Consider the following 25,797-nt stretch of genomic DNA (forward strand, 5'->3'; position numbering starts at 1 on the left):
GTGTCCGTTTCTGCCCCTGCTACGCCTGCGCAAATACTGTGGGCGTGAACCTGCTGTACTGCTGCAGCACTTATAAACTAATCGCGTTAAGCAACATTCCTGTTCCAACGGACGCTGTGGCCCAGGCTTAACATGTCAGCTGTTCCACGGACCTCTGAGATGGACATGGACATGGACACCAAGGTATAGACGTCTGCACAGGTGAGACACATCTCAATTCCTTGACCTGCAGAATAAACAATCTCTAAGCGGTTAGAATTGAATTCAGGAAATCCGTCACGTTTGCTTGCATTTTACAGCGAAAGTGAAAGTTTGGCAACAGCCAAGGCTGATGAACGTTAAAATAAAATAAGAACCAACTAAGTAATGGAAGCGCGATTAAACGTTACCAGCTTGTAACAACTGTTTAAATGTGCATTGAATAAACCGTTGAAGTTCTCGCCATGTCTTTGCGGAGTTGCGCCCGCCTTTTACTGATCATTAGATAAAATATCTCTGGGCCGCCAGGCGTAGTCTTTGGGTTTCCGGTTCGGAAACTTGGCACTAGATTCTCCATTAAGTGCTCTGAAACTTGCGTCCGTCTCCACCTTTAATTTTGGCTTACAATACAGCTGAAACTGGAGTCAAGCCAGGCACACAGGGCAGCCTTGCATTGCTGAGTATCTTTGCTACCATACAAGGACAAGCGCCAGTGTTTATGACAAACCCGCCAATGAGCCACATTGAAATTTTCTTTATCTGGGTCACTCTAAAGATGAGGCTGGCGTTTATTTCAGATATTTAACGGTGCCCTATCGTGGTCTGGGCCACGGAGACACCCCCAAAACAACAAGTAAGTAAAGTCCGCCTCAGTTCTGTTTTGTCTCTTGTCTTTCCCTCACATTTTTCTTTTTCCTTGCCTTTGTTTTCTGTTAATACAATATATATATATATATATATATATATATATATATATATATATATATATATATATATATATATATATATGTAGCGACCCGTGGTCGAGTCTTGAAGTTTTTCAAGCCGAACTCTGCCGTGCACCTCTCCCAAGCTGTCGGCTAGCGGATTGCCAGCGTTATGCACGCAGCTGTACCCAGTTCTTTAAGTAACGAGCACTCGTGTCCCATACACCACACGACTCCGAGTGTCTCAGCATTAATTGCTTAGATAAAATCTTAGCAATGAATACAGCTCTGTCCTGTTGTATCTTTTTATTCACAGATAGCCAGTAAACAAAGCTCAAAAATCACTGAATAGCCATGGTCAAGGTCATTTACAGAGCCATCTGTCTCATTGATGGCGACTATTTACATTTACACAACCCCAGATGGCGATAACCCAACCCACCCCACCAGGTTGAGCACAAACACATATAACACTTACAACAGGAAAGACAATTACGTACTTAGTTAATTTTGACACAACAATAAGCTTTACATAAATTACCCATAAATTCCCCACAAACTATTTACATAAATTACCCATACGGCGTCACTCTGCCAGCGCTTGCTGCCGGGTCGTTACACAGCCCCCTCCCAAGAGGGTTAGTGTCCCCACAACCCTACTCATCACAAACAAAGTCTGATAAATGTCCTGCCGGCGGCGGACACGCTTGGGCCTGCCTGACTCTTCATCACCCGTGCCAGGCTCAGTCCTGAGACTGTCAAGGTCCGTCTCGGCACAGAGTGTGGATGTTGTAGAGCTGCTTTGGTTCTCCAGTCTTTCTGGTGCTGGGGCCAATGGGTGGTATGGTGCCAATCGGTCTTTATGTAGCACCACCCGTCTGCCCCGTCCAGGCATTCGGACTCGGAAAACAACTTCCGAAATCATGTCTAGAATTTCTCCCGGTCCCTGCCAATGGTGTGTCAGTTTTGGGGACAATCCCCGTTTCCTTTGTGGGCAAAACACCCACACTTTGTCCCCTTGCTTCAGTGTTGAACCATGCGCCCGAGTGGACACCAAGTCCACCGGCGTGCGCATCTCTCTTCCGAACATCAGCCCCGCCGGTGTGCATTGACTAGATTCCTGTACGGCTGTCCTATACGCCCACAAGACCAGAGGCAAATGTTGATCCCAGTCTCTCTGGTGTTGACTAGTGAGGATGGCAAGTTGGGCGGCCAGGGTGCGGTTAAACCGTTCGACCAGTCCATCGCTTTGAGGGTGAAGGGAGTGGTTCGGTCTTCTTCACCCCAGCCGCTGACACACCTCTTTAAACAAACGGCTCTCGAAGTTCCGCCCTTGATCGCTGTGCAGTTCATTCGGCACCCCGAATCGAGTGAACATCTCGTCCAGCAATTTTTGAGCGGCTGTGGAGGCACTTTGATCTGGAATGGCATATGCCTCCGGCCATTTAGTAAAGTAGTCCATCGCCACCAAAACAAAACGATTTCCGGCCTCGTGATAGGGAAAGGACCCAGTACATCTACCCCAATCCTCTCCATGGGAGCCCCGACAAGATACTGCTGCAATGGCGCGTGAGAGCGTTGGCCAGGTCCTTTCTGCGCAGTACAAACGTCACAGCAGTGGACGTGCATCTCCGCATCTTGCCGACACCCGGGCCAATAGAATCGCTGCCGCAGCCGACGCACTGTCTTTGCATTTCCAAAGTGCCCAGATCCAGCTGCTCCATGAACCCAACGGAGGACCGCTGTACGTAAAGCCTGGGGAACCAGAAGTTGCAAACGGTCAGTACCCCCCCTTGGTGCCTGCCATTTTCTGTAGATCACACCATCGTGCAACTCCAGGCTGCCCCATTGAGAATGTAACAACTTGAGTTCAGGTCCCTGGGAAGACACGGTTTGCCAATCGGGACATTCCTGGGTCTCCAGCCAACCCCTTACCTTCTCTAGCACTTGGTCGTTTGCCTGTAGTTGCCGTAACTGGTCAATGGTGAATGGTTCCCCTGCTCCATCAGTGTCCTCTAGCCCGGCTGCTGCTGATGATGGTCCCATACCCTTTCTTCTTGCCGGCGGCAATATCGACAGTCGTTGAGGATGCATGGTCGCCTGGAGAGGGCATCAGCATTTGCATGCTGCCGTCCTGGTCGGTGTTGCACCTCGAAATCATACTCCTGAAGTATCTCTATCCACCTTGCCACCTGGCCCTCAGGTTGCCGGAAATTTAACAGCCATGTAAGGCTAGCATGGTCAGTTGAATCGTAAACTTAGTGCCCAAAAGGTAAGGCTTGAAGTGTCGTACTGCCAGGATCACTGCCAATAGCTCCCGCCGGTAACGCAGTAATTTTTCTCCGGTCGACTGAGGCTGCAGCTATAGTAGGCCACCACTCTCTCTCGGTCTCCCCTTCTGGGAGAGTACTGCGCCAACCCCACATTACTAGCGCCAGTGTCCAAAATAAAGGGTTGGTTGGGGTCAGGGTAAGCCAGGACAGGTGCACTGGTAAGAGCAGCTTTTAGTTGTTGAAAGCGGCGCAGTCCTCCGTCCACCCAAACTGTTGGCCCTTACTCGTCAGCTGGTGCAAGGGGCTAGCAATGGTTGCAAAGTTTTCACGAATCTCGGTAGTATGAGGCTAAGCCCAGAAAGCTCCGCAGCTCGGTGATGTTGGCTGGTGGGGGCCAGTTGCTCACGGCAGTCACCTTCGCTGGGTCGGTAGCCACCCACTCGCTAACCACATGTCCCAGAAACTGAGTCTGTCGGGAGAGGAGGTTACATTTGCGGGTTCAACCGCAACCCGGCGCTACTAATGGCTGTCAAGACTTCCCTTAAATTGTGGACAGCCTGATCAAAGTCTCTGGCATGGATTAACAGATCGTCCAGATAGACCACACATCGGGTTCGGGAATGTCTTTAGGACCCGCTCCATCAGTCTTTCAAAGGTGGCGGTCGTTACACAGTCCAAACGGCATCACCTTGAATTGCCACAGCCCTTGCCCTATGGTGAATGCGGTTTTGTGTCGGTCCTCTGGTGCCAGTTCCACTTGCCAATACCCACTGCGCAAGTCCAAGGTGCTGAACCAACAGGATCCAGCCACATAATCCAATGCATCATCGATGCGTGGCAGTGGGTATGAGTCTTTTCGAGTGACTTCGTTTAACCTCCGAAAGTCCACACAGGCGCCAACCCCGTTTTCTTCCGTACCATGACCATTGGTGCAGCCCAGGGGCTGTCCGAAGGCTCAATAACGTCGTTGGCTGCCATCTCACAAATCATTTCCTCGGCAGCTTGACGCTTCGCAAGAGGCAATCGGTGGGGGCGCAAACGAATGGGAGCGGCATGGCCAGTGTCTATGTGGTGTTTCACTAAATTCGTTCTAGTACAGTCCTCCTCTCGAGCCGCAAAAATGTCCACAAAGTCTCTCAATAATTGTTGAAGTTGCTCCTGCTGTGGCGTTCAGATGTTCCCCACTTCGACAGCCCAATTCCTCTACAGCGGCAACTGTCTCAGCTGATGGGTGGTCGTGCGGAAAACCGTTGGGGAGCACTGGTCTGAGCTGCAACACTCTCCTGGGGGTCCTCTTGAGTCCCTGCATCTTCCGAACAACGGTCGGGAGCCGGTGAACCGTGGTATCCAGGCAAATCCAAGCCAGCAGCCCTTCCAGGACGGTTCCAGCCCGATTGGAGCAGCACAGTCTCATTACCTAGGCAGAGGACGGCCCTAGACACATCAACACATGCTCCCCAGTGGGCCAGCAAGTCCAACCCAATGATGCACTGATCTTTAATGTCCGCAAGCCAGAATTCGTGGTTGGTCTGGCTCGTCTCTACCAACACAGATAACAGTTTCTTTCCGGGCATTACTGTCCGTTCACCCGTAACAGTGCGTAGTTCGCTATTTGTGGGGGTCCAGCCCTCTGGAAGAAGACTAGCGGTTTCGGGCAACACTCCTTTTCGTAGCAAACAAATAGTGGACCCAGTGTCCACTAAAGCACTGCATGGCCGTCCATCAATAGTGCAGTCTAGGTATAGTCCAGTGGAAAATCCACAGCGCCCAACTTTGAAGCAGTCTTTGTTGAGGGTGCTGAAAAGCGAGCGAGGGTCCCCTCACGGCCTCACCCCGATGTCGTTTCCCTGCGGTGATGTTGTACGAGGCAACGGACTTGGGGCAGGGCAATCCCTGGCAAAGTGCTCTGGTTCTCCGCATCGAAAACAGCAGTCTACTCGTTGTCTTTGTCGGGGGGTTGATGTTGATTGGGCGCGGCTGACCTCCACTACCTCAGACAGGTCCCCTCCCGCCCCTCTTTCAACTGCTCTTGTTAGTCGACCCGGGCGTGGCGTTCGCCTTGTCGGTGACTCAGCCTGAAGTACTTCTTCAGCCCGCTCAGCCTCTCGTAGTGCCTCGCTCAAGTCTCGGGGTGACGATAGACAGACATGCTGGCGAAGACGTTCTGGTGTGAGGCCCCGCAGGAAAACATGAAGACCGAGTTCTTCCTTCGCTGCTGTCGAGAAGGTAGGGTAACCTTTTCGCGTATATACCCTGACGTCAGCGGCAAATGCTCCTATACTCTCACCTTCACGCCGACGTCGGCTAGTCAGCTTTTCTCTGTTGCATTCTGCTGAGGTTCTTTGTCCAAACCGACTGGTGAGAGCAGCGGTGAGAGCCTGAAGATCACGACACTCTTCCGATGGCAGATCAATGAGTACCTGAAGTGCGGGACCCTCCAAGGCAAGGGCCAAGTGTGTCGCAGCTTCTTCGCGGTTCCACTCATTGTGTCTTGCGGCCAGATCCACTTGTGCAAGGTATGGCTCTAAAGGAGTCAATCCGCTGTATCGCGGCAGCTTAGCAGGCGACCGTGAGAAGAGGACCGGCCGACTGGTAACCTGGGGTATCGCTGGCCGCCAACGGCCCACTCTGGCCGTGCTCAGAAGATCGCAACACTGTCCGGGGAACACTGGCACCATCAGGCCGGTCTGCCGCTTTTCTCCGCACAGCTCCGCTGATCAGGCGCTCTAACGTAACGCTGTTCTCTAAGATGGCATGCTCTAATTCTTCAAGACTCTGTTCCATAACGGCGTCTTCTAAACAGCCTGGTCTCCCACTTCTGACACCAATGTAGCGACCTGTGGTCGAGTCTTGAAGTTTTTAAAGCTGTGCACCTCTCCCAAGCTGTCGGCTAGCGGATTGCCAGCGTTATGCACGCAGCTGTTCCCAGTTCTTTAAGTAAGGAGCACTCGTGTCCCATACACCGCACGACTACGAGTGTCTCGGCAGCACGCAGCTGTACCCAGCTCCTTAAGTAACGAGCACTCGTGTCCCATACACCGCACGACTCCGAGTGTCTCAGCATTAATTGCTTAGATAAAATCTTAGCAATGAATACAGCTCTGTCCTGTTGTATCTTTTTATTCACAGATAGCCAGTAAACAAAGCTCAAAAATCACTGAATAGCCATGGTCAAGGTCATTTACAGAGCCATCTGTCTCATTGATGGCGACTATTTACATTTACACAACCCCAGACGGCAATAACCCAACCCACCCCACCAGGTTGAGCACAAACACATATAACACTTACAACAGGAAAGACAATTACGTACTTAGTTAATTTTGACACAACAATAAGCTTTACATAAATTACCCATAAATTCCCCACAAACTATTTACATAAATTACCCATACGGCGTCACTCTGCCAGCGCTTGCTGCCGGGTCGTTACAATATATATATATATATATATATATAGGAAAAGACGGAAAGACGCTATATAAATAACATTATTATTTTATCCTGTTTTATCGTGGAAACGCATCCATAATTTAGCTGCTTTATAGCTCCCCATGTGTACCGCCCTACCTGCACGCTGACAGCTGCTTTAAACAAAGTGACCTCCTCGTACAGCACAGGCAGATCAAACGGTTGACATAAGACTTGAGCTACAATTGTGCCAATCATCAAAGCGGATGCCCGCTCACTCCACTACTTTCAATTGGAAAACGTCTTTTCCTCAGCTGTTAACCTCCCATGGTAATGTGGCACTCACCCACACCTGGTGCTCTTATTACCTCACCTTTAATATTTGATCAGGGCACTTCCTATTTTTGATATTTTCGTTCACCTACAGTAGAGGTTCTCAACCTTTATTCCTCAAATAAACTACTAGTATATGTAGGACCCAATATATTTACCCTTCTTGTACTTTTGATACAGTCTTGACAAAGCTGCTTGTTTTTGAACTTATTTATTAAGAAAATGATTTTTGCTGCTAGCGCCATTACTCTGCCCATGTTATTAAAGCATAAAACAAAATTAAGAAGCCAGTTTAAAAAAAAACAACTGCCTGTGTGTTTTTATTAAATAAGTTATTTTCACTAGTACCTACATTTATTAATCATATTGTAAAACAGATTTGCATTTTTTTGGGGATAAACAATAACCAGTAATTACCAAAATACAGTCCTATGAAAAAGTTTGGGAACTCCTCTTAATTCTTTGGATTTTTGTTTATCATTGGCTGAGCTTTCAAAGTAGCAACTTTCTTTAAATGGATGACATGCTTTATGGAAAGAGTAGGATTTCAGCAGTTTATTGGATTAACAGAAAATATGCAATATGCATCATAACAAAATTAGACAGGTGCATAAATGTGGGCACCCAAACAGAGATATGACATCAACACTTAGTGGAGCCTCCTTTTGCTCCTTTGAGCCTCCAGACGCTGTCCTCCTATAGCCTTTGATGAGTGTCTGGATTCTGGATGGAGGTATTTCTGACCATTCTTCATACAAAATCTCTCCAGTTCAGTTCAATTTGATGAACAGCCTGCTTCAAACCATCCCATAGATTGTCGATGATCTTCAAGTCAGGGAACTGTGACGGCCATTCCAGAACATTGGACTTCTCCCTCTGCATGAATGCCTTTGTCGATTTTGAACTGTGTTTTGGGTCATTGTCTTGTTGGAATATCCAACCCCTGAGTAACTTCAGCTTTGTGACTGATGCTTGAACATTATCCTGAAAAATTTGTTGATATTGGGTTGAATTCATCTGACCCTCGACTTTAACGAGGGCCCCAGTCCTTGAACTAGCCACACAGCCCCACAGCATGATGGAACCTCCACCACATTTGACAGGAGGTAGCAGGTGTTTTTCTTGGAATGTGGTGTTCTTCTTCCACCATGCAAAGTGCTTTTTGTTCTGACCAAATAACTCAATTTGTGTCTCATCAGTCCAAAGCACTTTTTTCCAAAATGAATCTGGCTTGTCTAAATGAGCATTGGCATACAACAAGCGACTCTGTTTGTGGTGTGAGTGCAGAAAGGGCTTATTTCTCATCACCCTGCCATACAGATGTTCTTTGTACAAATTACGCTGAATTGTAGAACGATGTACAGATACACCATCTGCAGCAAGATGTTCTTGCAGGTCTTTGGAGGTGATCTGTGTGTTGTCTGTCACCATTCTCACAATCCTGCATCTGCATATGCCGCTCTTGTATTTTTCTTGGCCTGCCAGACCTGCTGGGTTTAACAGCAACTGTGCCTGTGGCCTTCCATTTCCTGATTCCATTCCTTACAGTTGAAACTGACAGTTTAAACCTCGGAGATGGCTTTTTGTATCCTTCCCCTAAACCATGAGACTCAACAATCTTTGTTTTCAGATCTTTTGAGAGTTGCTTTGAGGATCCCATGCTGTCTGTCACTCTTCAGAGGAGAGTCAAAGGGAAGGAAGCACAACTTGCAATTGACCACCTTAAATACCTTTTACCACTCCTGATTGGACACTCCTGTCTATGAAGTTCAAGGCTTCACAAGCTCATCCAACCAAGTAATCAGCATTGAGCAGTGACAGGCTTTCAAATCAGCACAATGACAAGGGGACCCACATTTGTGCACAGCCAGTTTTTCACATTTGATTTAATTTCATACAACTAAATACTGCTTCACTAAAAATCTTTGTTCGGAAAACATCCCAGTGCTCAGATGTTCCTAGGAAATGAAAGATCTACCACTGTTATCTTTTTTGTTGAAAGGAGAGTCAATTATTTTGCAGGCTGAGAGGGGTTCCCAAACGTTTTCATATGACTGTATAAACTATGTCACTGCTGATATTTTTGAACGCAAAAGCGGCTCACATGGCTTAAGTCAGTCAGTCATTTTCTAACTCATTTAGTCCTGAACAGGGTCTTTGGGTGCTGAAGCCAATCCCAGCTAGCACAGGGAAAAGCAGGAACAAACCCTGGACAGGGTGCCAGTCCATCACAGGGCACCACACACACCCACCCACTGTCATACACCCCTAATAACACAATTTAGTATCATTAATCCTCCTAACCCGCATGTCTTTGGATGCTGGGAGGAAACTGGAGCACCCAGGAGAAACCCACTTAGACACGGGGAGAACATCCAAACTCCACATAGGGAGGACATGAGATGTGAACCCTGATCTCCTTACTGCAAGTATTACTTTTTAAATTAAAATTACTTTCTTTTTTTGAGAATAAAAAAAGAAATAAAAAGTCATTTTTAAAATACAGAACTAACCACTGGAGACTTTTTTTCCTCTTATAACTTAATTACAGAAACTACTTTCTTACCGTCTTGATAGGAAGGTTTCCATCAGTGACAGCCACATTTAGTAGGAATGCAAATGTGTTCTCTCCACATACAACAATCAAGACAATGGAAAAGAAAAAAAAGAAAAAACAAGTATGTGGGTTGGTGGTGTTATGCTTGCTCTGTATCATTAATTTTTTTATTCAATATTATTTTTCATTTAGTATGATCTTGTACTTGTTTTGTTGGGTTTCAAGTGCCCGACCATCCATTTCTGCTATTTTATTTTTTTCAAATCTACTAATAGTTTAGGAGTTATCTAATTTTTTATAACGTTTTTGGCTGCAATTTTATGTTCCCACCGTCTCTGCTCTTTTTTCTTACCTACATGTCCCTCAATGTCAGGGGTGTGGCATTTGATGTCATGACCCATTTGTAATCATCGTGATACGTTATAAGGTTAGCTGTAGGTGCACTTCATTATCCGTTTTTGCAGGTCCCGAATCCATCATAAAACTTTTTGCTAAAAATTCTTTCTCATTATTGTTGCTCGGTACTGACCTTTTGTTTGAACTCTTTGACCACATGTTGTGGTGTAAAATTTTATATACAAGGCAATAAATAATTTATATGTCTTTATTTGGGCGGCATGGTAGCGCAGTGGTAACACTGTGGCCTCGCAGTTGGGAGACCTGGGTTCGCTTCCTGGATCCTTCCTGCGTGGAGTTTGCATGTTCTCCCCGTGTCTACATGGGTTTCCTCTTACAGTCCAAAGACATGCAGGTTAGGTGCATTGGCGATCCTAAATTGTCCCAAGTGTGTGTGTGTGTGTGCCCTGCGGTGGACTGGCACCCTGCCCAGGATTTGTTCTTGCCTTGCGCCCTGTGTTTGCTGGGATTGGCTCCAGCAGACCCCCGTGATCCTGTGTTAGGATATAGCGGATTGGATTATGTATGTATGTATGTATGTATGTATAGATATAGATATAGATATAGATATATAATGTGTGCGTATACAAACCCGCCTTAAGTCGCCATCTGTCCCCATCCACAGTCTCTTGGATCCCAACTCTTCTTTATATAAATCAGTAAAGGAGAGAGGACTAAACACTAAGGAAAAAAAACGGTAAGACCGCGTCAGCTGCGGAGCTCAGCTCAGAGCGAAATGAAGTGAATGAAATGATGTGAATGGGAGGGGAGATGATCACGTGACTCCCTCACCCGCCTTAACGCTCCATTCCTCCACAAACACAGTCTCTCGGATCCTAACTCTCCTTTATATATATATATATATATATATATACATTCATGGCATTCATAGTCTGAATCACAATCTGATTGTGTGGGTGGTTACCTACCAGGTAACGCTTGTAGTTGGTCTGCAAGTCGGCAAACATCCGCAATGGTTCCCTCTTTCAGTTGCGAGAAGCAGATCATAGAATGGTTGAATAGTTTACTGTCAAATAATGCAAAGGGTACACAACACGTGTTTTGCCCTAATTCTGGGCTCATCAGGCGTACACACTCACTGCACTCCCCTCTTGGGGAATCGAACCTCGAACGTCAGCGGCGAAGCCTCTTACATTGCGCCACAGAGTGTGGTTCGTTTATTTGACAGCATGTAGATCGGGGTACTTGCATTCATGGCATTCGTAGTCTGAATCACAATCTGATTGTATGGGTGGTTACCTCTAAAGCTGACGACTGAGGTTCGATTCCTCTTAACATCACCCAATTCTGATGAGGTTCCTCATGCCATCACCCTCTGCTTCCTGTGTCTGAGCCAATTCTGCACCCATCTACACCCCACACCCTGAACTGCAACTGCTTTTAGTTTGATGCCCAATCTCTAATGTGGCACCTTATCAAATGCTTTCTGAAAGACCAGATAGATAATATCATTTTCTCCTTCTTGATCATATCCTCTTGTTGCTTCAGCATGTTACTAAAACACGACCTCCCTCTTCTGACCCCATGCTGACTGTTCAGTAAAACTCCTGCATGTCCTTGCCATGTGCTGCTCAATCTTATCCTTAATAATTCCTTCCATTAATTTTCCTGTGATGTATGTTAAGCTCACTGGCCTATAGTTGCATGGATCTGCCCGGTCACCCTTTGTATATAACTGGATAATATTTGACATTTTCCAGCCCTTCAGAATTTCCCCAGGGTGCAGTGCCTTTCTAAAATTATGCATCATAGGTTTATATCTGTACTCGCTAATCTCCTTAAGCACTCTGTGATAAATCTTATCAGATACTGATGATTTGTTTGATTTAAGCCTATTTAACCTAAGCAACACTTCTCCCTCTAAATTTTCGAAAGTCCTCCCTATTACTGCTGGGAGACTATTCAGGGCTGGAGTCTATACCAGCAAGCACTTGGTGCAAAGCGGGAACAATCCCTGGACTGGGTGCCACTCCATTCGGGGTCAAACACACTCACACACACACATCATGGGGCTAATTTAATATCACCAATGTATCTAACCTGTATGTCTTTGAACTGTGAGATAAATCCAGAGCACCTAACAGGAAACTCACACAGATGCAAGAAAAACATGGAAACATCACACAGAAAGTACCTGAGACATGAACCCTGGTTTCCTTGTTTCATGGTAGCATTGCTATCAGTGTGTCACAGTCTTTTACACTGGTAATTAGATTTAAATACTTTTGAAATAAGATTCTAAAACCCACTGAATGTTCTGGTGGTCAGGGTTTATCCTGGCAACAGGTCACAAACCAGCCCAGAGGGGGTACCAGTCCATTGAAACGCTCACTCACAAATACACCTACTCTGGGCCAGTTTAGAGTCACCAGTTGACCTAACATGCCCATCTTTGGGATGAAGAAGGAAAACTGGAGCAAACTGGGTCAAAAAAATTGACATAGAAAGGGGGAGAAAACGAGGTCTCCGCACAGACAACGGCCAAGTGTAGGAGTTGGTATCACTTAACCACATCTTCACCAGGCTAAGATGTGGCCCAAACTACACACCCAGCTGGTTTTCGCACTTCTCACGATATGAATGTATGGTCAGGGTCAGCTGACTTATCTGCTCGCCCCAGGCTTTGTTTGTTACTTCTTATCTTATAATTTTAGTTTCACTTTACGCAATGTGAACGACTACAGATCAAAAAGCAGAACACGGAGGTGTCAGATTATGTGTTCTCATGACAGCTTTTCATCGTGGCATGTCTGCTGCTGTCACACCAGTTTTGTTTCTTCTGTTTGTTGTTTCACATTCTTACCAAATTTAAAATACAGTATTTGATTTAGCGTTAGAACCTGAGCTTCATTTGCATTTGAATGTGTTTTGTATTGCATGGCTTAAACTTGAGTGACAGATAAATATGCTGAAATTCCACCTTTTTGTATGTTTTGTTTTAAAAGATTATAGTGGTATGTGGTTTAGGGCATCAGCTTTCATTTCCTAGTTGTGTTTGTCTCTCCCCAGCCCAAAAAGAGTCGAGCTTAACAGCTACCCAACCAAGCCAACCATATCAACTATCCCTAACCCTAATTCACCGTAATGAGGTTGAGCCTCATAGACCTGGAAATTGATATTTCAAAACATTTTGAGGGGCAATAATCTTAAGTCTGGTGATCATTCTCTCCATCTAGCTTAGAGTCATGGGGGTCTGGTGCCATCACAGCAAAAAAATACACCTGGACCTGTTGTTTTAGAGATTAAAAAGAGTGGACACAGTTATTAACAGTGTTAACAAAGCATGAATAAATGAGGGTTGGGGTCCCAATAGTAGTGCCCAAACGAGGCTGGGCACAATTGTACCAAAAATAAAACAATTGCCAGCTTCCGTTTTAAATAAAGAATTCTCAGAGGTGCAGAGCTTTGATCTAAAAAGATGGTCAGTATATGTAGGCCGACTTCCAGTTGTCCTTGTATATGCTGAGACTGGAGGGAATGGGGTTTAACTCTTTGAGGGTTGAATATTTTTTCCAAAAAACATAGTTTTCTGAAAAGCAATGGCTTCACACAGAAATCAACATAAAACATTTGTTGCTGTGGCTGCCAGTTTGCCAAGAATGTGTGGCAGGCGCACTGCCAGGATATCTTCACGTGGCTTTGGCAGCAGCAGCGGTCACTGTCGCAGTGCATTGCAATCTGATTTCTACCTCTTAAGTGGCAAACAGTGCCGTAGGCATGTCAGCTACATGAACCTGTTCAGCACCACGAGTAGCTGGGGACCAGTCAGCTGAAGCTGGAACCTCACATTCGTTTTCGATTGCTTGTATCAAATTCGGAGTCCAACAATTCACGTCCACAGAGTATTTTGCCATTGTTTGCACCTTGCTACTCACAGGAGTGCAGGAAATCTCGGTCAAAACCAATGAAGCTAACTTTCCTTTTAGTAACGAGAGTCTAACTAAAACATAACAGTTGTTTTTGTCACAGTTTAAGTTGATTACCATCGTCAACTCCTCCTTTTGACAAAAGTTGACATCAGCCTTAAAAGAGTTAATATGTAACAGGGGTCCCCCGAGGCCTGTTTTTCCTCCATTCTTTCTGTGTATTTGTCTAGCACAAACCCATAAAATGCTACCTATGCCCATGTGTGTGACTAATATATACATATGATATGTAGTACCTGCCAAATGATATAAAGAGTACACAACACAAAGGTTTACATACCTTTGTTTCCCCTTGCGGGGATCAAACCTGAGACATCCGTGCCCGAGGCAAAGCCTCCGTCGTTATGCCATGGCAGAAGATTCGCTTACTTGACAGGGTGAAGATCAGAGTATTACATGCATAGGCCTGATCACAATGTGATTATTTAGGTGGTCACCTAACAGGTAACACTTGCGGTTGGTCGACCAGATGACCGACATCTGCCACACTCTCTCTGTTGCAAGAAGTAGATCGTAGACATGATATACAGTACCTGCCAAATAATACAAAGAGTAGATGACACGTTTTGCCCTAATTGGGGCTCATCGGGTGTACGCGCCTCTGCTTTCCCTTTATGGGATTGAACTTTGGACATTATGGCTCAACATCAGAGGCTTCCTGCCATCCATCTCCAGTTCTACAGGTCGAATAGGAGAAGGAGTTAGTTGCAGCACCGTCTCTTATTTGGAGTCTTACTTCTGAAGAGGTCTAAAAATGTCCCCTAAATGTGCATATCTGGCAATGTATGTGGACATAAAGGAAAACAACAACACATTCATTAGCAACTGAAAACCGGGAATGTGTAAAGTACTAAGAAATAATAATTTAAAAGTCTGAATGAGGGCGGTATGGTGGCGCAGTGGTAGCGCTGCTGCCTCGCAGTAAGGAGACCTGGCTTAGCATGTTCTCCCCATGACTGTGTGGGTTTCTTCCGGGTTCTCCGGTTTCCTCCCACAGTCCAAAGTCATGCAGGTTAGATGCATTGGCAATCCTAAATTGTGCTTGGTGTGTGTGTGCCCTGCGGTGGGTTGGTGCCCTGCCCGGGGTTTGTTCCTGCTTTGCGCTCTGTGCTGACTGGGATTGGCTCCAGCAGACCCCTGTGACCCTGTAGTTAGGATATAGCGGGTTGGATAATGACTGACTGACTGAAGTCTGAATTAAAGTAAGCCTCCCTTATTTGGGGTTTTCATAAGAAATCTAATGATTTACTTCGGGAGGTAGACATACATACAAAACAAGAAAAGCTGAAATATTCAAGTCCATCCATCCATCCATCCTCTTCCGCTTATCCGAGGTCGGGTCGCGGGGGCAGCAGCTTAAGCAGAGAGGCCCAGACTTCCCTCTCCCTGGCCACTTCTTCCAGCTCTTCCGGAGAATCCCAAAGGCGTTCCCAGGCCAGCCGGAGACATAGTCCCTCCAGCGTGTCCTGGGTCTTCCCCGGGGCCTCCTCCCAGTTGGACGTGCCCGGAACACCTCACCAGGGAGGCGTCCAGGAGGCATCCTGATCAGATGCCCGAGCCACCTCATCTGACTCCTCTCGATGTGGAGGAGCAGCGGCTCTACTCTGAGCCCCTCCCGGATGACTGAGCTTCTCACCCTATCTTTAAGGGAAAGCCCAGACACCCTGCGGAGGAAACTCATTTCAGCCGCTTGTATTCGCGATCTCGTTCTTTCGGTCATTACCCATAGCTCATGACCATAGGTGAGGGTAGGAGCGTAGATCGACTGGTAAATTGAGAGCTTTGCCTTACGGCTCAGCTCCTTTTTCACCACGACAGACCGATGCAGAGCCCGCATCACTGCGGATGCTGCAACGATCCGCCTGTCGATCTCACGCTCCACTCTTCCCTCACTCGTAAACAAGACCCCGAGATACTTGAACTCCTCCACTTGGGGCAGGATCTCTCCCCCAACCCTGAGAGGGCACTCCACCCTTTTCCGGCTGAGGACCATGCTCTCGGATTTGGAGGTGCTGATTCTCATCCCAGCCGCTTCACACTCAGCTGCGAACCGATCCAGAGAGAGCTGAAGATCATGGCCTGATGAAGCAAACAGGACAACATCATCTGCAAAAAGCAGTGACCCAATCCTGAGTCCACCAAACCGAACCCCTTCAACACCCTGGCTGCGCCTACAAATTCTGTCCATAAAAGTTATGAACAGAATCGGTGACAAAGGGCAGCCCTGGCGGAGTCCAACTCTCACTGGAAACGGGCATGACTTACTGCCGGCAATGCGGACCAAGCTCTGACACCGGTTGTACAGAGACCGAACAGCTCTTATCAGGGGGTCCGGTACCCCATACTCCCGGAGCACCCCCCACAGAATTCCCCGAGGGACACGGTCAAATGCCTTTTCCAAGTCCACAAAACACATGTAGACTAGAATATTCAAGTGTGTGCTTCAATTTAAATGTTAAAACTCTAAATGTCCTCAGTTGTAATAGAAATGTGTAATTTTTCACCCTCTGATAGAGGTCCATAGAAGGCTAATACAGGATCAAAAATAACCTCATAGTCATAATCACAGACCTTAAATGGTCTAAAACGATCCCCTACATGCCTATGTTTGAAACGTGACATTTTTTACCTTCTAGGAGTGGCTCACAGAGGTCTAGGCCCACCGGTAAAGAATCAAATATTAAAAATATGATCATATTAATTCAGAAACTTTGAAATAGCATTAAAAAACACTCCACATGCCTGTATTCCCATTGTTTCTGAAGTTTTGTGACTCCTCATATCCCACTAAAAGGTGAATCCCTGGGGTCCAGTAGTATGGCCTGCCCAACTTCAAGCCCTCTTGATCATTTTTCCTTACAGCACCCATTGGTTTACTCTTTACAATAAGGGTGTCATTTTCTGCAAAAACTACAGACCAAAAATTGCTCACAAAATGATTTTTTTTTTTTAGTCTAGATGGAGAAAAATAGTTGGAAACCCCAAACATCTCAATGTCTTGCATAACTAGACATTGAGGCGAGTCCAATAGTACGTCATATATGGCAGTTTTCTTATATTGGTCAGTCAGAAGGCGTCAGACAGGTGGTTTGTATGTGTTTTATTTTGTGTTGTGTGGTTTTGCTTTGCTTTCTTGCGTTCATGTGACCATGACTTGACAATTATTACTGCAATGACAACACTTCCATTGTGTTTGTTTAGTTGCAGACATGTTGTTCCAGCTTCTTGAAGTGTTCTTCATTTTCAACTCTGAGTTTTCAGAAGGTAAGTAAAATGTGAAATGTGTTCTTTGTAGACCACTTGGTTAGTTTCACTTGCGCTGGAGTGTCTTGTTCTTGAAGCTAATTTTGAGAATTTATACATGCATGTTTACATTTGAATTACATTAAATGACATGTATTAAATGTATGTTTTTTAGCAAATAGTATGGAAATGTTGTGTTTTGAAAGAGCTGGCATTCCACCTCGCATAATGCCCAAGGATTACCCGATTTGTTCTGCATATGTGGACAATTTCCATACAGGCGTAGAGTACGTAAAATTTTTGAAGCTGCCTGATTTTTCCCAGACTCTGAGGAGTGCATTAGTTTATGACTTCTTCTTCTTTTGGTTCCTCCCATTAGGGGTTACCACAACGATCATCTTGTTCCATGCCTTCCTGTCCTCGTCATCTTGCTCTGTCACACCCATCATCTGCCTGTCCTCTCTCACCACATCCATAAACCTTCTCTTAGGTCTTCCTCTTCTCCTCTTACCTGGCCACTATATCCTTAGTACCCTTCTGTCAGTATACCCAGCATGCACCACTCCTTTCTGCACATGTCCAAACCAATGCAATCTCTGACTTTGTCTCCCAACCATACCACCTAAGCTGACCCTCTAATGTCCTCATTTCTAATCCTGTCCATCCTCGTCACACCCAATGCCAATCTTAGTACCTTTAACTCTGCCACCTCCAGCTCTGTCTCCTGTGCCACCGTCTCCTGCCCATATAACATGGCTGGTCTCACTACCGTCCTGTAGACCTTCCCTTTTACTCTTGCTGATACCCGTCTGTCACAAATCACTCCTGACACTCTTCTCCACCCTGTCTGCACTCTCTCTTTCACTTCTCTTCCACAATCCCCATTACTTTGTACTGTTGATCCCAAGTATTTAAACTCATCCACCTTCGCCAACTCACCATTCCACTGACCTCCCTCTCACTCACACATATGTATTCTGTCTTGGTGGTCCTACTGACCTTCATTCTTCTCCTCTTCTGAGCAGATCTCCACCTTTCCAGGGTCTCCTCAACCTGCTCCCTACTATTGCTACAGATCACAGTGTCATCAGCAAACGTCACAGTCCAAGGGGTCTCCTGTCTAATCTCATTTGTCAACTTGTCCATTACATTACATGAAATTATATTTCAGGATGTCATTTCATTACTACATGCAGATTACTACATTTTCATTTATAAATGGTGTTTAAAACAGAATGATCTCCATCCATCCATCCATCCATCCATTTTCCAACCCGCTGAATCCGAACACAGGGTCACGGGGGTCTGCTGGAGCCAATCCCAGCCAACACAGGGCACAAGGCAGGAACCAATCCCGGGCAGGGTGCCAACCCACCGCAGGACACACACCCAAAACACCACGCACACACTAGGGACAATTTAGGATTACCAGTGCACCTAACCTCCATGCCTTTGGATTGAGGGAGGAAACCCATGCATACACGGGGAGAACATGCAAACTCCACACAGGGAGGACTTGGGAAATGAACCCAGGTCTCCTTACTGCAAGGCAGCAGCGCTACGACTGTGCCATCATGCTGCAGCCTCAGAGTTGGTCTCCTTAATTTAGAAATCGCTTGGCTGCTGGATAAGAAAGTATGCTTTGAAAGAAGCTGCCAGTTTCTTCCATGCTGTATTCCTTCAGAGGATCATGGAGCCAATTTAGAATCACAAATCCACCTAACCTGCATGTCTTTGGACTGTGGGAGGAAACCCACGCAGACACGGGGAGAACATGCAAACTCCACGCAAGGAGGACCTGGGAAGTGAACCCGGGTCTCCTAACTGCGAGGCAGCAGCGCCACCACTGCGCCACCGTGACGCCCTGCTCTCCATCCGCACACGCATTTTCAATTTATTTACAAAATTATTTACACTAAAGCCTACCAAAAATACATGTGACGTAGACATTCACTTACACTGGGCAAGCACATATTGGCAGGAACGGGAAGAGCATGTGTCCTTCTTGAAGGAATGGCAGCTATTTATTGCAAAATTGTAGTGGCCCGAAAATGTAGTTTCCTTTTGTGAAGGCAGAATTCTGACTGTACAAAACACAGTTTAGATGCATGCAGATAACAAACACAGTAAAAGCCATTGAAAGCCACTCGTCTCTTTCAGATATGTTTGACGATGGTTTTCTTCTGTGACGGGTGACCGATCAGGGAATGAGACATTGTAATGAGCAGGATCCAATCCAGGTAGGGCTACATAAAATTTATGAACCAATCATAGAGCAGTTACAGTCTGCACTGTCAAAACTCCACATAGACACTGCAGCGTTGAGCTCTCTCTGGAGAGCATTTTCAAAAGAGTCCATTTTTGGGTGTTCAAAAACTCGAGGGTAGTGTAGACAAAAAGTGAAAACAGAGACCAAAACCTCCATTTTTAAAGGAAAACGTAGCAGTGTGAATGTAGCCTAAAGAAATCAAGACTCCATTTTTTAAGGTTCTATAATGCCTCCTACAGGTCACAATATTAATATTGTAACAAATGGCAAAGAGAACAGATAAAGAATTGAGGCATCATAGTGATCGCTGCATAATTGGCAGACAAAATTATAAACACGGAAACAAAAATGTCATCTTGGATGCAAGTCCTTGGTCGACTGACTCCAAAATGGCGGCAGAGCCATTTATATTTCTGAACGACAAGAAGAGGGAGGTTCAGGAGGTTGGAGAACAGGAAATGATGTTATTAGGGATGCAGCTGTCAATCACTGCTTCTGCAGAGGGAGCCATCTCCAAATGTACCACAGGTTTACATTTTAAACCACTAACGTTTGACAACAGGGCCAGCTTGCTCTGTTCCATCCAAAATTACCTGGTGGAAGACACCAGCGTTCAGAATAATTCATCTTTAAAAAGTTCACAATGAAGTAGATTGTTTCTGTTTGCCGAGCCTAAAATTAACATCGATAGGATGATGCATCCCATTCCTAGTTGGTAACTTGGATGAATTCAGACTGCATTTTAAGATCTTGATCAAACATTTCAGCTTTAATTGTAATGTGCTCACTTTTTTAATGTATCATATTCACAAAAGTTTCCAGACCCCTTTCTGGTCCATCTGATTGTATCAGATTTAAACCCATCCAGCATTAAACTACATCTGAAACAGGAAGTTTAAGGTGGTTCTCTGCAATACCCAAAATGCCACAATACCTGAACTCAACTTATCTCACCATAAGATGTGATAGATCTTTCAAGCGATCGTGGAGGTCCTTAAACTTAAACAGCAATCAAGACTGTTCAGTTTTGAAACTTTACCATCTTACGATTGTTCTTGCTCTGAATTTTCACCCTTGCCATCCTCTGACGAGATGTTCTTCTGATACGGTGTGAGACGGCTCCTTTGGTGGTAATGATCTCAGTGACCAGCTGAGTACAGAAATATTTCATATAGCCCACTTTATGTTCCTCAAAGTCTCTAATATTCACAGATGTCGTGGACTTAAGGTGGCTTTTGGATCGTAAGTTGTAACTTATAGAAACAAGGCAGAGGCCAAATCTTAACATTAGTAATTAATAGCAAAATAAAACCAAAGTTTATCAAAATGAACTCAGTTTAACTGTGTTTTCTTTTAGGGTCCATTTCAGATGTCTCTACAATCACAGCCTCTCCTGGTGAAGATGTTTTGCTCAGTTGCTTCTTCAAGCCACAGACAGAACTTGTGGACAGCTACTTAGCTGTGAGGTGGCTTTGTGACTTTTCAGTGGTTCACTATACAATCGATGGAGAAGATCTGTCTGATTTAACTTCACACCAATTTAGAGGAAGAACCCGCATTTTTCCATCCCAATTGTCAGTGGGCAACGCATCCCTCCTGCTTCAGGATGTTACACTTGATGACACGGGAAATTACACATGCAACGTGATTGGCAACACGCTGAGATCCACGCAGATCATTCAACTGGACATCCAAGGTAGGAAATTAAGATGGGAATGATTAAATGTTTAATGTACTTCATCACCACCGACTCTGGCACCATGATTACTGAGTTGGACACCTGGAGGTTAATTTTATGACCAAGTTTTGATTTTCTTTTCCTCCATTGTCAACAACAGTTAATGAATGAACAGATATTACTGGCCTCCATTTCTGTTAATCTGTTTCAGCCCACTTTGTTTGTTTAAACCAATCTGAGTCTTTATGTGTGCCCTTTTGTGTAATTAGTTATCACAAACTAGAAAGTTCCTAGGAAACCAAATCCCATAACCTACAACAAAAAGTCCCACAAGTGCAAATATCCATCACCCTTTACCTTGTAAAACATAAATGGCAGACAAAGAATCCATCCATCCATCCATCCATCCAACTCGCTGAATCTGAACACAGGGTCACGGGGGTCTGCTGGAGCCAATGCCAGCCAACACAGGGCACAATGCAGGAACCAATCCCGGGCAGGGTGCCAATCCACCGCAGGACACACACAAACACACCAAGCACACACTAGGGCCAATTTAGAATCGCCAATCCACCTAACCTGCATGTCTTTGAACTGTGGGAGGAAACCAGAGCGCCCGGAGGAAACTCACGCAGACACGAGGAGAACATACAAAGAATCTTTATAAAATTAAATATTTATTTTTAAAAAATGCTCCAAAAAAGATCACAAAAGTCCCAGTCGGAGTTGTCTTAAACAACACAGGCTATCCAATGCGAACAAGTCACAAAAATGCACATCCAAAAGACTAAACAGATCACAGAGATCAAAAAAGTCCAGTAAATTCGCAAAACCACAGCATTGCTCAAAAGGTTAATTCATCAGCACCAACACATTTAATGAACCGCAAAGGACTTTATGTTTCTTCAGCCTAAATAGGGCTGAGGGCAGTCCAATGATGGAGAGGGAACGGTGACCTGACCTCTTGGAGAACATGTTACGTAACATGGAATATGATGTGCCCGCCCATTTACGAGGGATGTTCAAAAGTGTCTTCCACACTTTTTTTTTAACTCTATTTATTAAAAAGTTCAAAAACAAATGACATCACTTTTCTGCATAGTCACCTTCATTTGCGATGTAATTTTCCCAGTCACATGACACTCTCAGACACGACCAATTGACACTCCTCCCACCTTCACCATTTCCAACCATTTCCAATGAAAATATAAAACTGCGGAAACTTTTTGAACGTCCCTCGTATATTTAAAATTCCTTGTTAACAATTATTAATTACAAGTAAGTTCACAGTGACTGCCGCTTATTACCTGGAATGAGTTGTGACTTTTGCTTTTTAATTGCAGAATCCTTCCTACCCTGCATTGTCGGGACACCGTGTGTCTTCTTCGCAATCATCTGCGTTTGTCTCTTTATCTTCAAGCACTTTAGAAAAAAGAATATCAAAGGTGAGTGCCGATATCCTCATCATTAATATCCTCTGACTGCAGTTTCTTAGCTTATGACATCTCAATATCAAGTTTTATTTTCTGCATGCCTGTCTAATACAGTGGATTCAGAAAGCACCCGACTTCTTTCTGCACATTTTATGGTGCTGTAGGTTTCATTTTAAGTGGATAGATTTGCAATTTTTGCCCATCAATCTACTCTCAATTACCCATAATGACAAAGTGAAGACATGATTTTAGAAATGTTTGCAAATTTGTTAAAAACCAAAAACTGAAATCTGCTGCGCTTAGAAGTATTCAGAGCCTATGCTTTAATGATCTCTGTGATATGTCGAGAACTTGATTGGTGTCCACCTGTGGCTAACTGAATTGACTGACCATTGTTTAAGAATCCAGACGTGTATCTGTGGTAGAAGGTCAAGTGATTCACTCTGCATGGCAGGATGACAACCAAGCTATGAAGTTCGTACCCTTAACTCTCTGTAGACCTCTACGATCAAACTGTAAGTGAGGCACAGATCAGGGCAAGGGGATCAAACCATTTCTGAAACTTTGAGTGTTCCCAGGAGCTCAATGGACTCAGTGGAATTATGAAATGGAGGAAGTTTGGAGCCAGCAGTGCTCTCCCCAGACTTGGCCACCCAGCCAAATTGAGTAATCATGCAAGAAGGGCCTTGGTCAGGGAGGTAACCGTGAAGTCAATGTTCACTCTAACAGAGCTTCTCAAATCTTCTGTTGAGATTGGTGAACCTGTCGGAAGGAGGACCATCTGAGCAGCACTCCATCAGTCCGGCGTTTATGGTGGAGAGCCTAGACGGAAGACACTCTTGAGTAAGGCTGGTAACAATTTAAAGGACTCTGCGAGCATGAGGATAATGATCTGTGATCTGAGGAGACAAAAACTGACCTCTCTGGGCAGAACTCCAAGTACAATGTGTGATGAAGACCAGACACTGTCCTACCATCACTGCGGTGAAGCATTGTGGTGGAGGCATTGTACTATTGGGGTGCAGGGATAGGAAGACTGGTCAGGATTAAGGGAAGGATGAGTGCAGCCTTGATGAAAACCTGCTCCAGAGTGCCCACCACCACAGATTGAGGCGATGCTTCAATGACCTGAAGCCTACAGCCAGGACAATATTGTAGTGTCTTGGGGACAAGTCTCTGACTGTCCTTGAGTGCCCCAGAGTAACCCCATAAAACATGCGTGGACAGACCTGAAGATGGCAGTTTACAGACACTTCCCAAACAATCTAGTGAAGCTTGAGAGGATCTGCGAGGTGTAACAAAAAGGCGCTATATAGGCGCCTGACCCGACACAGATGGACACAGAGGCTCGTGGAAAATAAAAGACTTTTTATTTTCTCTTCAACCATGGGGCACGTCTTCCCCGTGCCCCACAGGCCCAACACAGTCCCAAAAGCACAAGCAAAGACACACAACACACTTCTCTCTTCTACCACCACTCCTCCTCAAGCTTATTCCTCCTCCTCTCAACTCTGGCCACCGAGTGGTGGTTGCTGGCTCCCTTTTATCAGGCACCCAGAACCCCACAGAGCTGCACAGAACTTCAACCCCCATGAAGCCCTGGGGGAGTCCGAAGCACCGCTGCAACCCAGGGATGCTGCCATCTAGCGTCCAGGTGGAGATACTGGGCTTCCCATCCTTGTCCCCCTGGCAGTTGTGGCGAAGGGGCGTCCCGGCCAGGCATGAACCCCGGCCATCCTTCACAGAGGATAAATTGGAGAAACTCCCCAAATGCAGGTGTGCAAAACATGTAGAGACTCATCGAAGAAGACTCAGAGCTGGAATTGTTGTCAAAGGGTCTTCTGCAAAGTACTGAATGAAGGATCTGAATACTTAAAGGAATGAGAGATTTTGTTTTATGATTTTTTTTTAAAAATTTGCAAAACTTTTTGTCACTTGTCATATATTATTGAGTGTAGAATGATGGGCAAAATGGTGAGTTAACCAATTAAAATTAAATCTACAACACGAGAAAATTTACAGAAAGGAAAAGGATCTGAACACTCTTTGAATCCAGGGTACAGTACATGTCGGGCAGTTGTAAAAACTGACTTGTGTGTTTTAATGATTTTTATTAAAATCCCTAAATTGACAAATGTCATGGTTCTCAAATTCTATGGGAGTCTTTAAGCTGCATAGTGGGCTTGTATCTAAAAAAAAGAGATTGGAACTTCTTGAGACAAGCGCAGATTCTAAAATGCAAACGTATTTCCATACAGATGTGAAAGGTCTGCTTGAGTTGTTCTACCGAAGAGGGGAAAAAATGGAAGATAAGGAAGAAAACAAATTGCAAGTAACTGTCATCTGATATGTTTTTGTTTTAGAATCCCTAAGACGTCTGTTTGAGCAAAGACCAGCCTCTGATTCAAGTGCGACCAAAGAAGAGAAAAAGCAAAAGACACTTTAAGGGAAACTCAGGAGGTCCGTTATTGAACTAAAGAACTGCTTAGGGAAGTCATTTTGTAATGGAAGACATGCTGTTTTATAGTGCACATCACTGAAATAAAGTAAAACATGCTGATTTGTACCATTGTTCCTTTCGTTAATTTTACTTTTGCCGTGGATGTGTCGAGGGTCGGAGTCACTTTGAGATATTCCTATCATATAATTAACTTTCAGAAGATTTTAACAAGCAAATTATTTTAAGTAAGTGTTCTACAGTTAGATTACTTTTAACTCGTCACATAAGACAGTGCTATGTTGGATGGACTGGTGTCCCAAACAAGATGGAGGCAAGTTTCTTGCCAGGGTGGGAGACTATAATGGATGGACAAGGATGGCCCAGCGGTCCAATCAGGACAGGTGCCAGTACCTTTGCCAGGATGGCAGGCCTGTTTTGGAGGACAGAAAGTGGCTTCCCCCTCATGTACATGATGGCAGCATCCCGCTGTTGGTACTCCCTTATGGATTCCCACAGGGCAGGCTGGGAATTGCAGTCCCATGGAACAGCCTCGTTGGGGATCCTGGGTGTCACCATGGAGAGCTGCAGAAGATTGTTATACCCTCTTTGAAGGGCTTCTGCCTGGCCTGGAAGGGCTTCCATAATCCAATGCTGTGGCACCAGAAGTTCTCCTGAATCCAGCATAAAACAAACTGAGTTTCCTGCATGAGTAGTCAGTCGGGAGGAGTGTGGATGAGACCGAGTGGGAGGTAAGAGAATCTATATATATAATTCATTAAGGCAAGACACCCATGGAAAGCATGCCGGAAGGGGGCGTGGATTCACTAAGCCACCGACAAGTAAGACACCTATGGTGCACGCAGGAAGGAGCCACGCCCACCAACTCCAAGACCATTGGATACGACGACAACTC

General features: G+C 45.2%; 1 protein-coding gene across 1 annotated transcript; it reads left to right on the plus strand.

Annotated features, from left to right (window-relative positions):
- Positions 1 to 728: 728 nt before the first annotated feature.
- LOC120515135 (butyrophilin subfamily 3 member A2-like) lies at positions 729 to 25,010 on the plus strand. The gene is made up of 5 exons (XM_039735878.1): positions 729 to 832; positions 17,023 to 17,085; positions 20,691 to 21,029; positions 22,355 to 22,456; positions 24,703 to 25,010. Exons 2-5 carry the CDS (start codon positions 17,031 to 17,033, stop codon positions 24,789 to 24,791), a joined length of 585 nt encoding a protein of 194 aa, XP_039591812.1. The 5' UTR covers positions 729 to 832; positions 17,023 to 17,030; the 3' UTR covers positions 24,792 to 25,010.
- The last annotated feature ends 787 nt before the right edge of the window (positions 25,011 to 25,797 follow it).

This window comes from Polypterus senegalus, chromosome 1, assembly GCF_016835505.1.
Source record: "Polypterus senegalus isolate Bchr_013 chromosome 1, ASM1683550v1, whole genome shotgun sequence".
Taxonomy (NCBI): Eukaryota; Metazoa; Chordata; class Cladistia; order Polypteriformes; family Polypteridae; genus Polypterus; species Polypterus senegalus.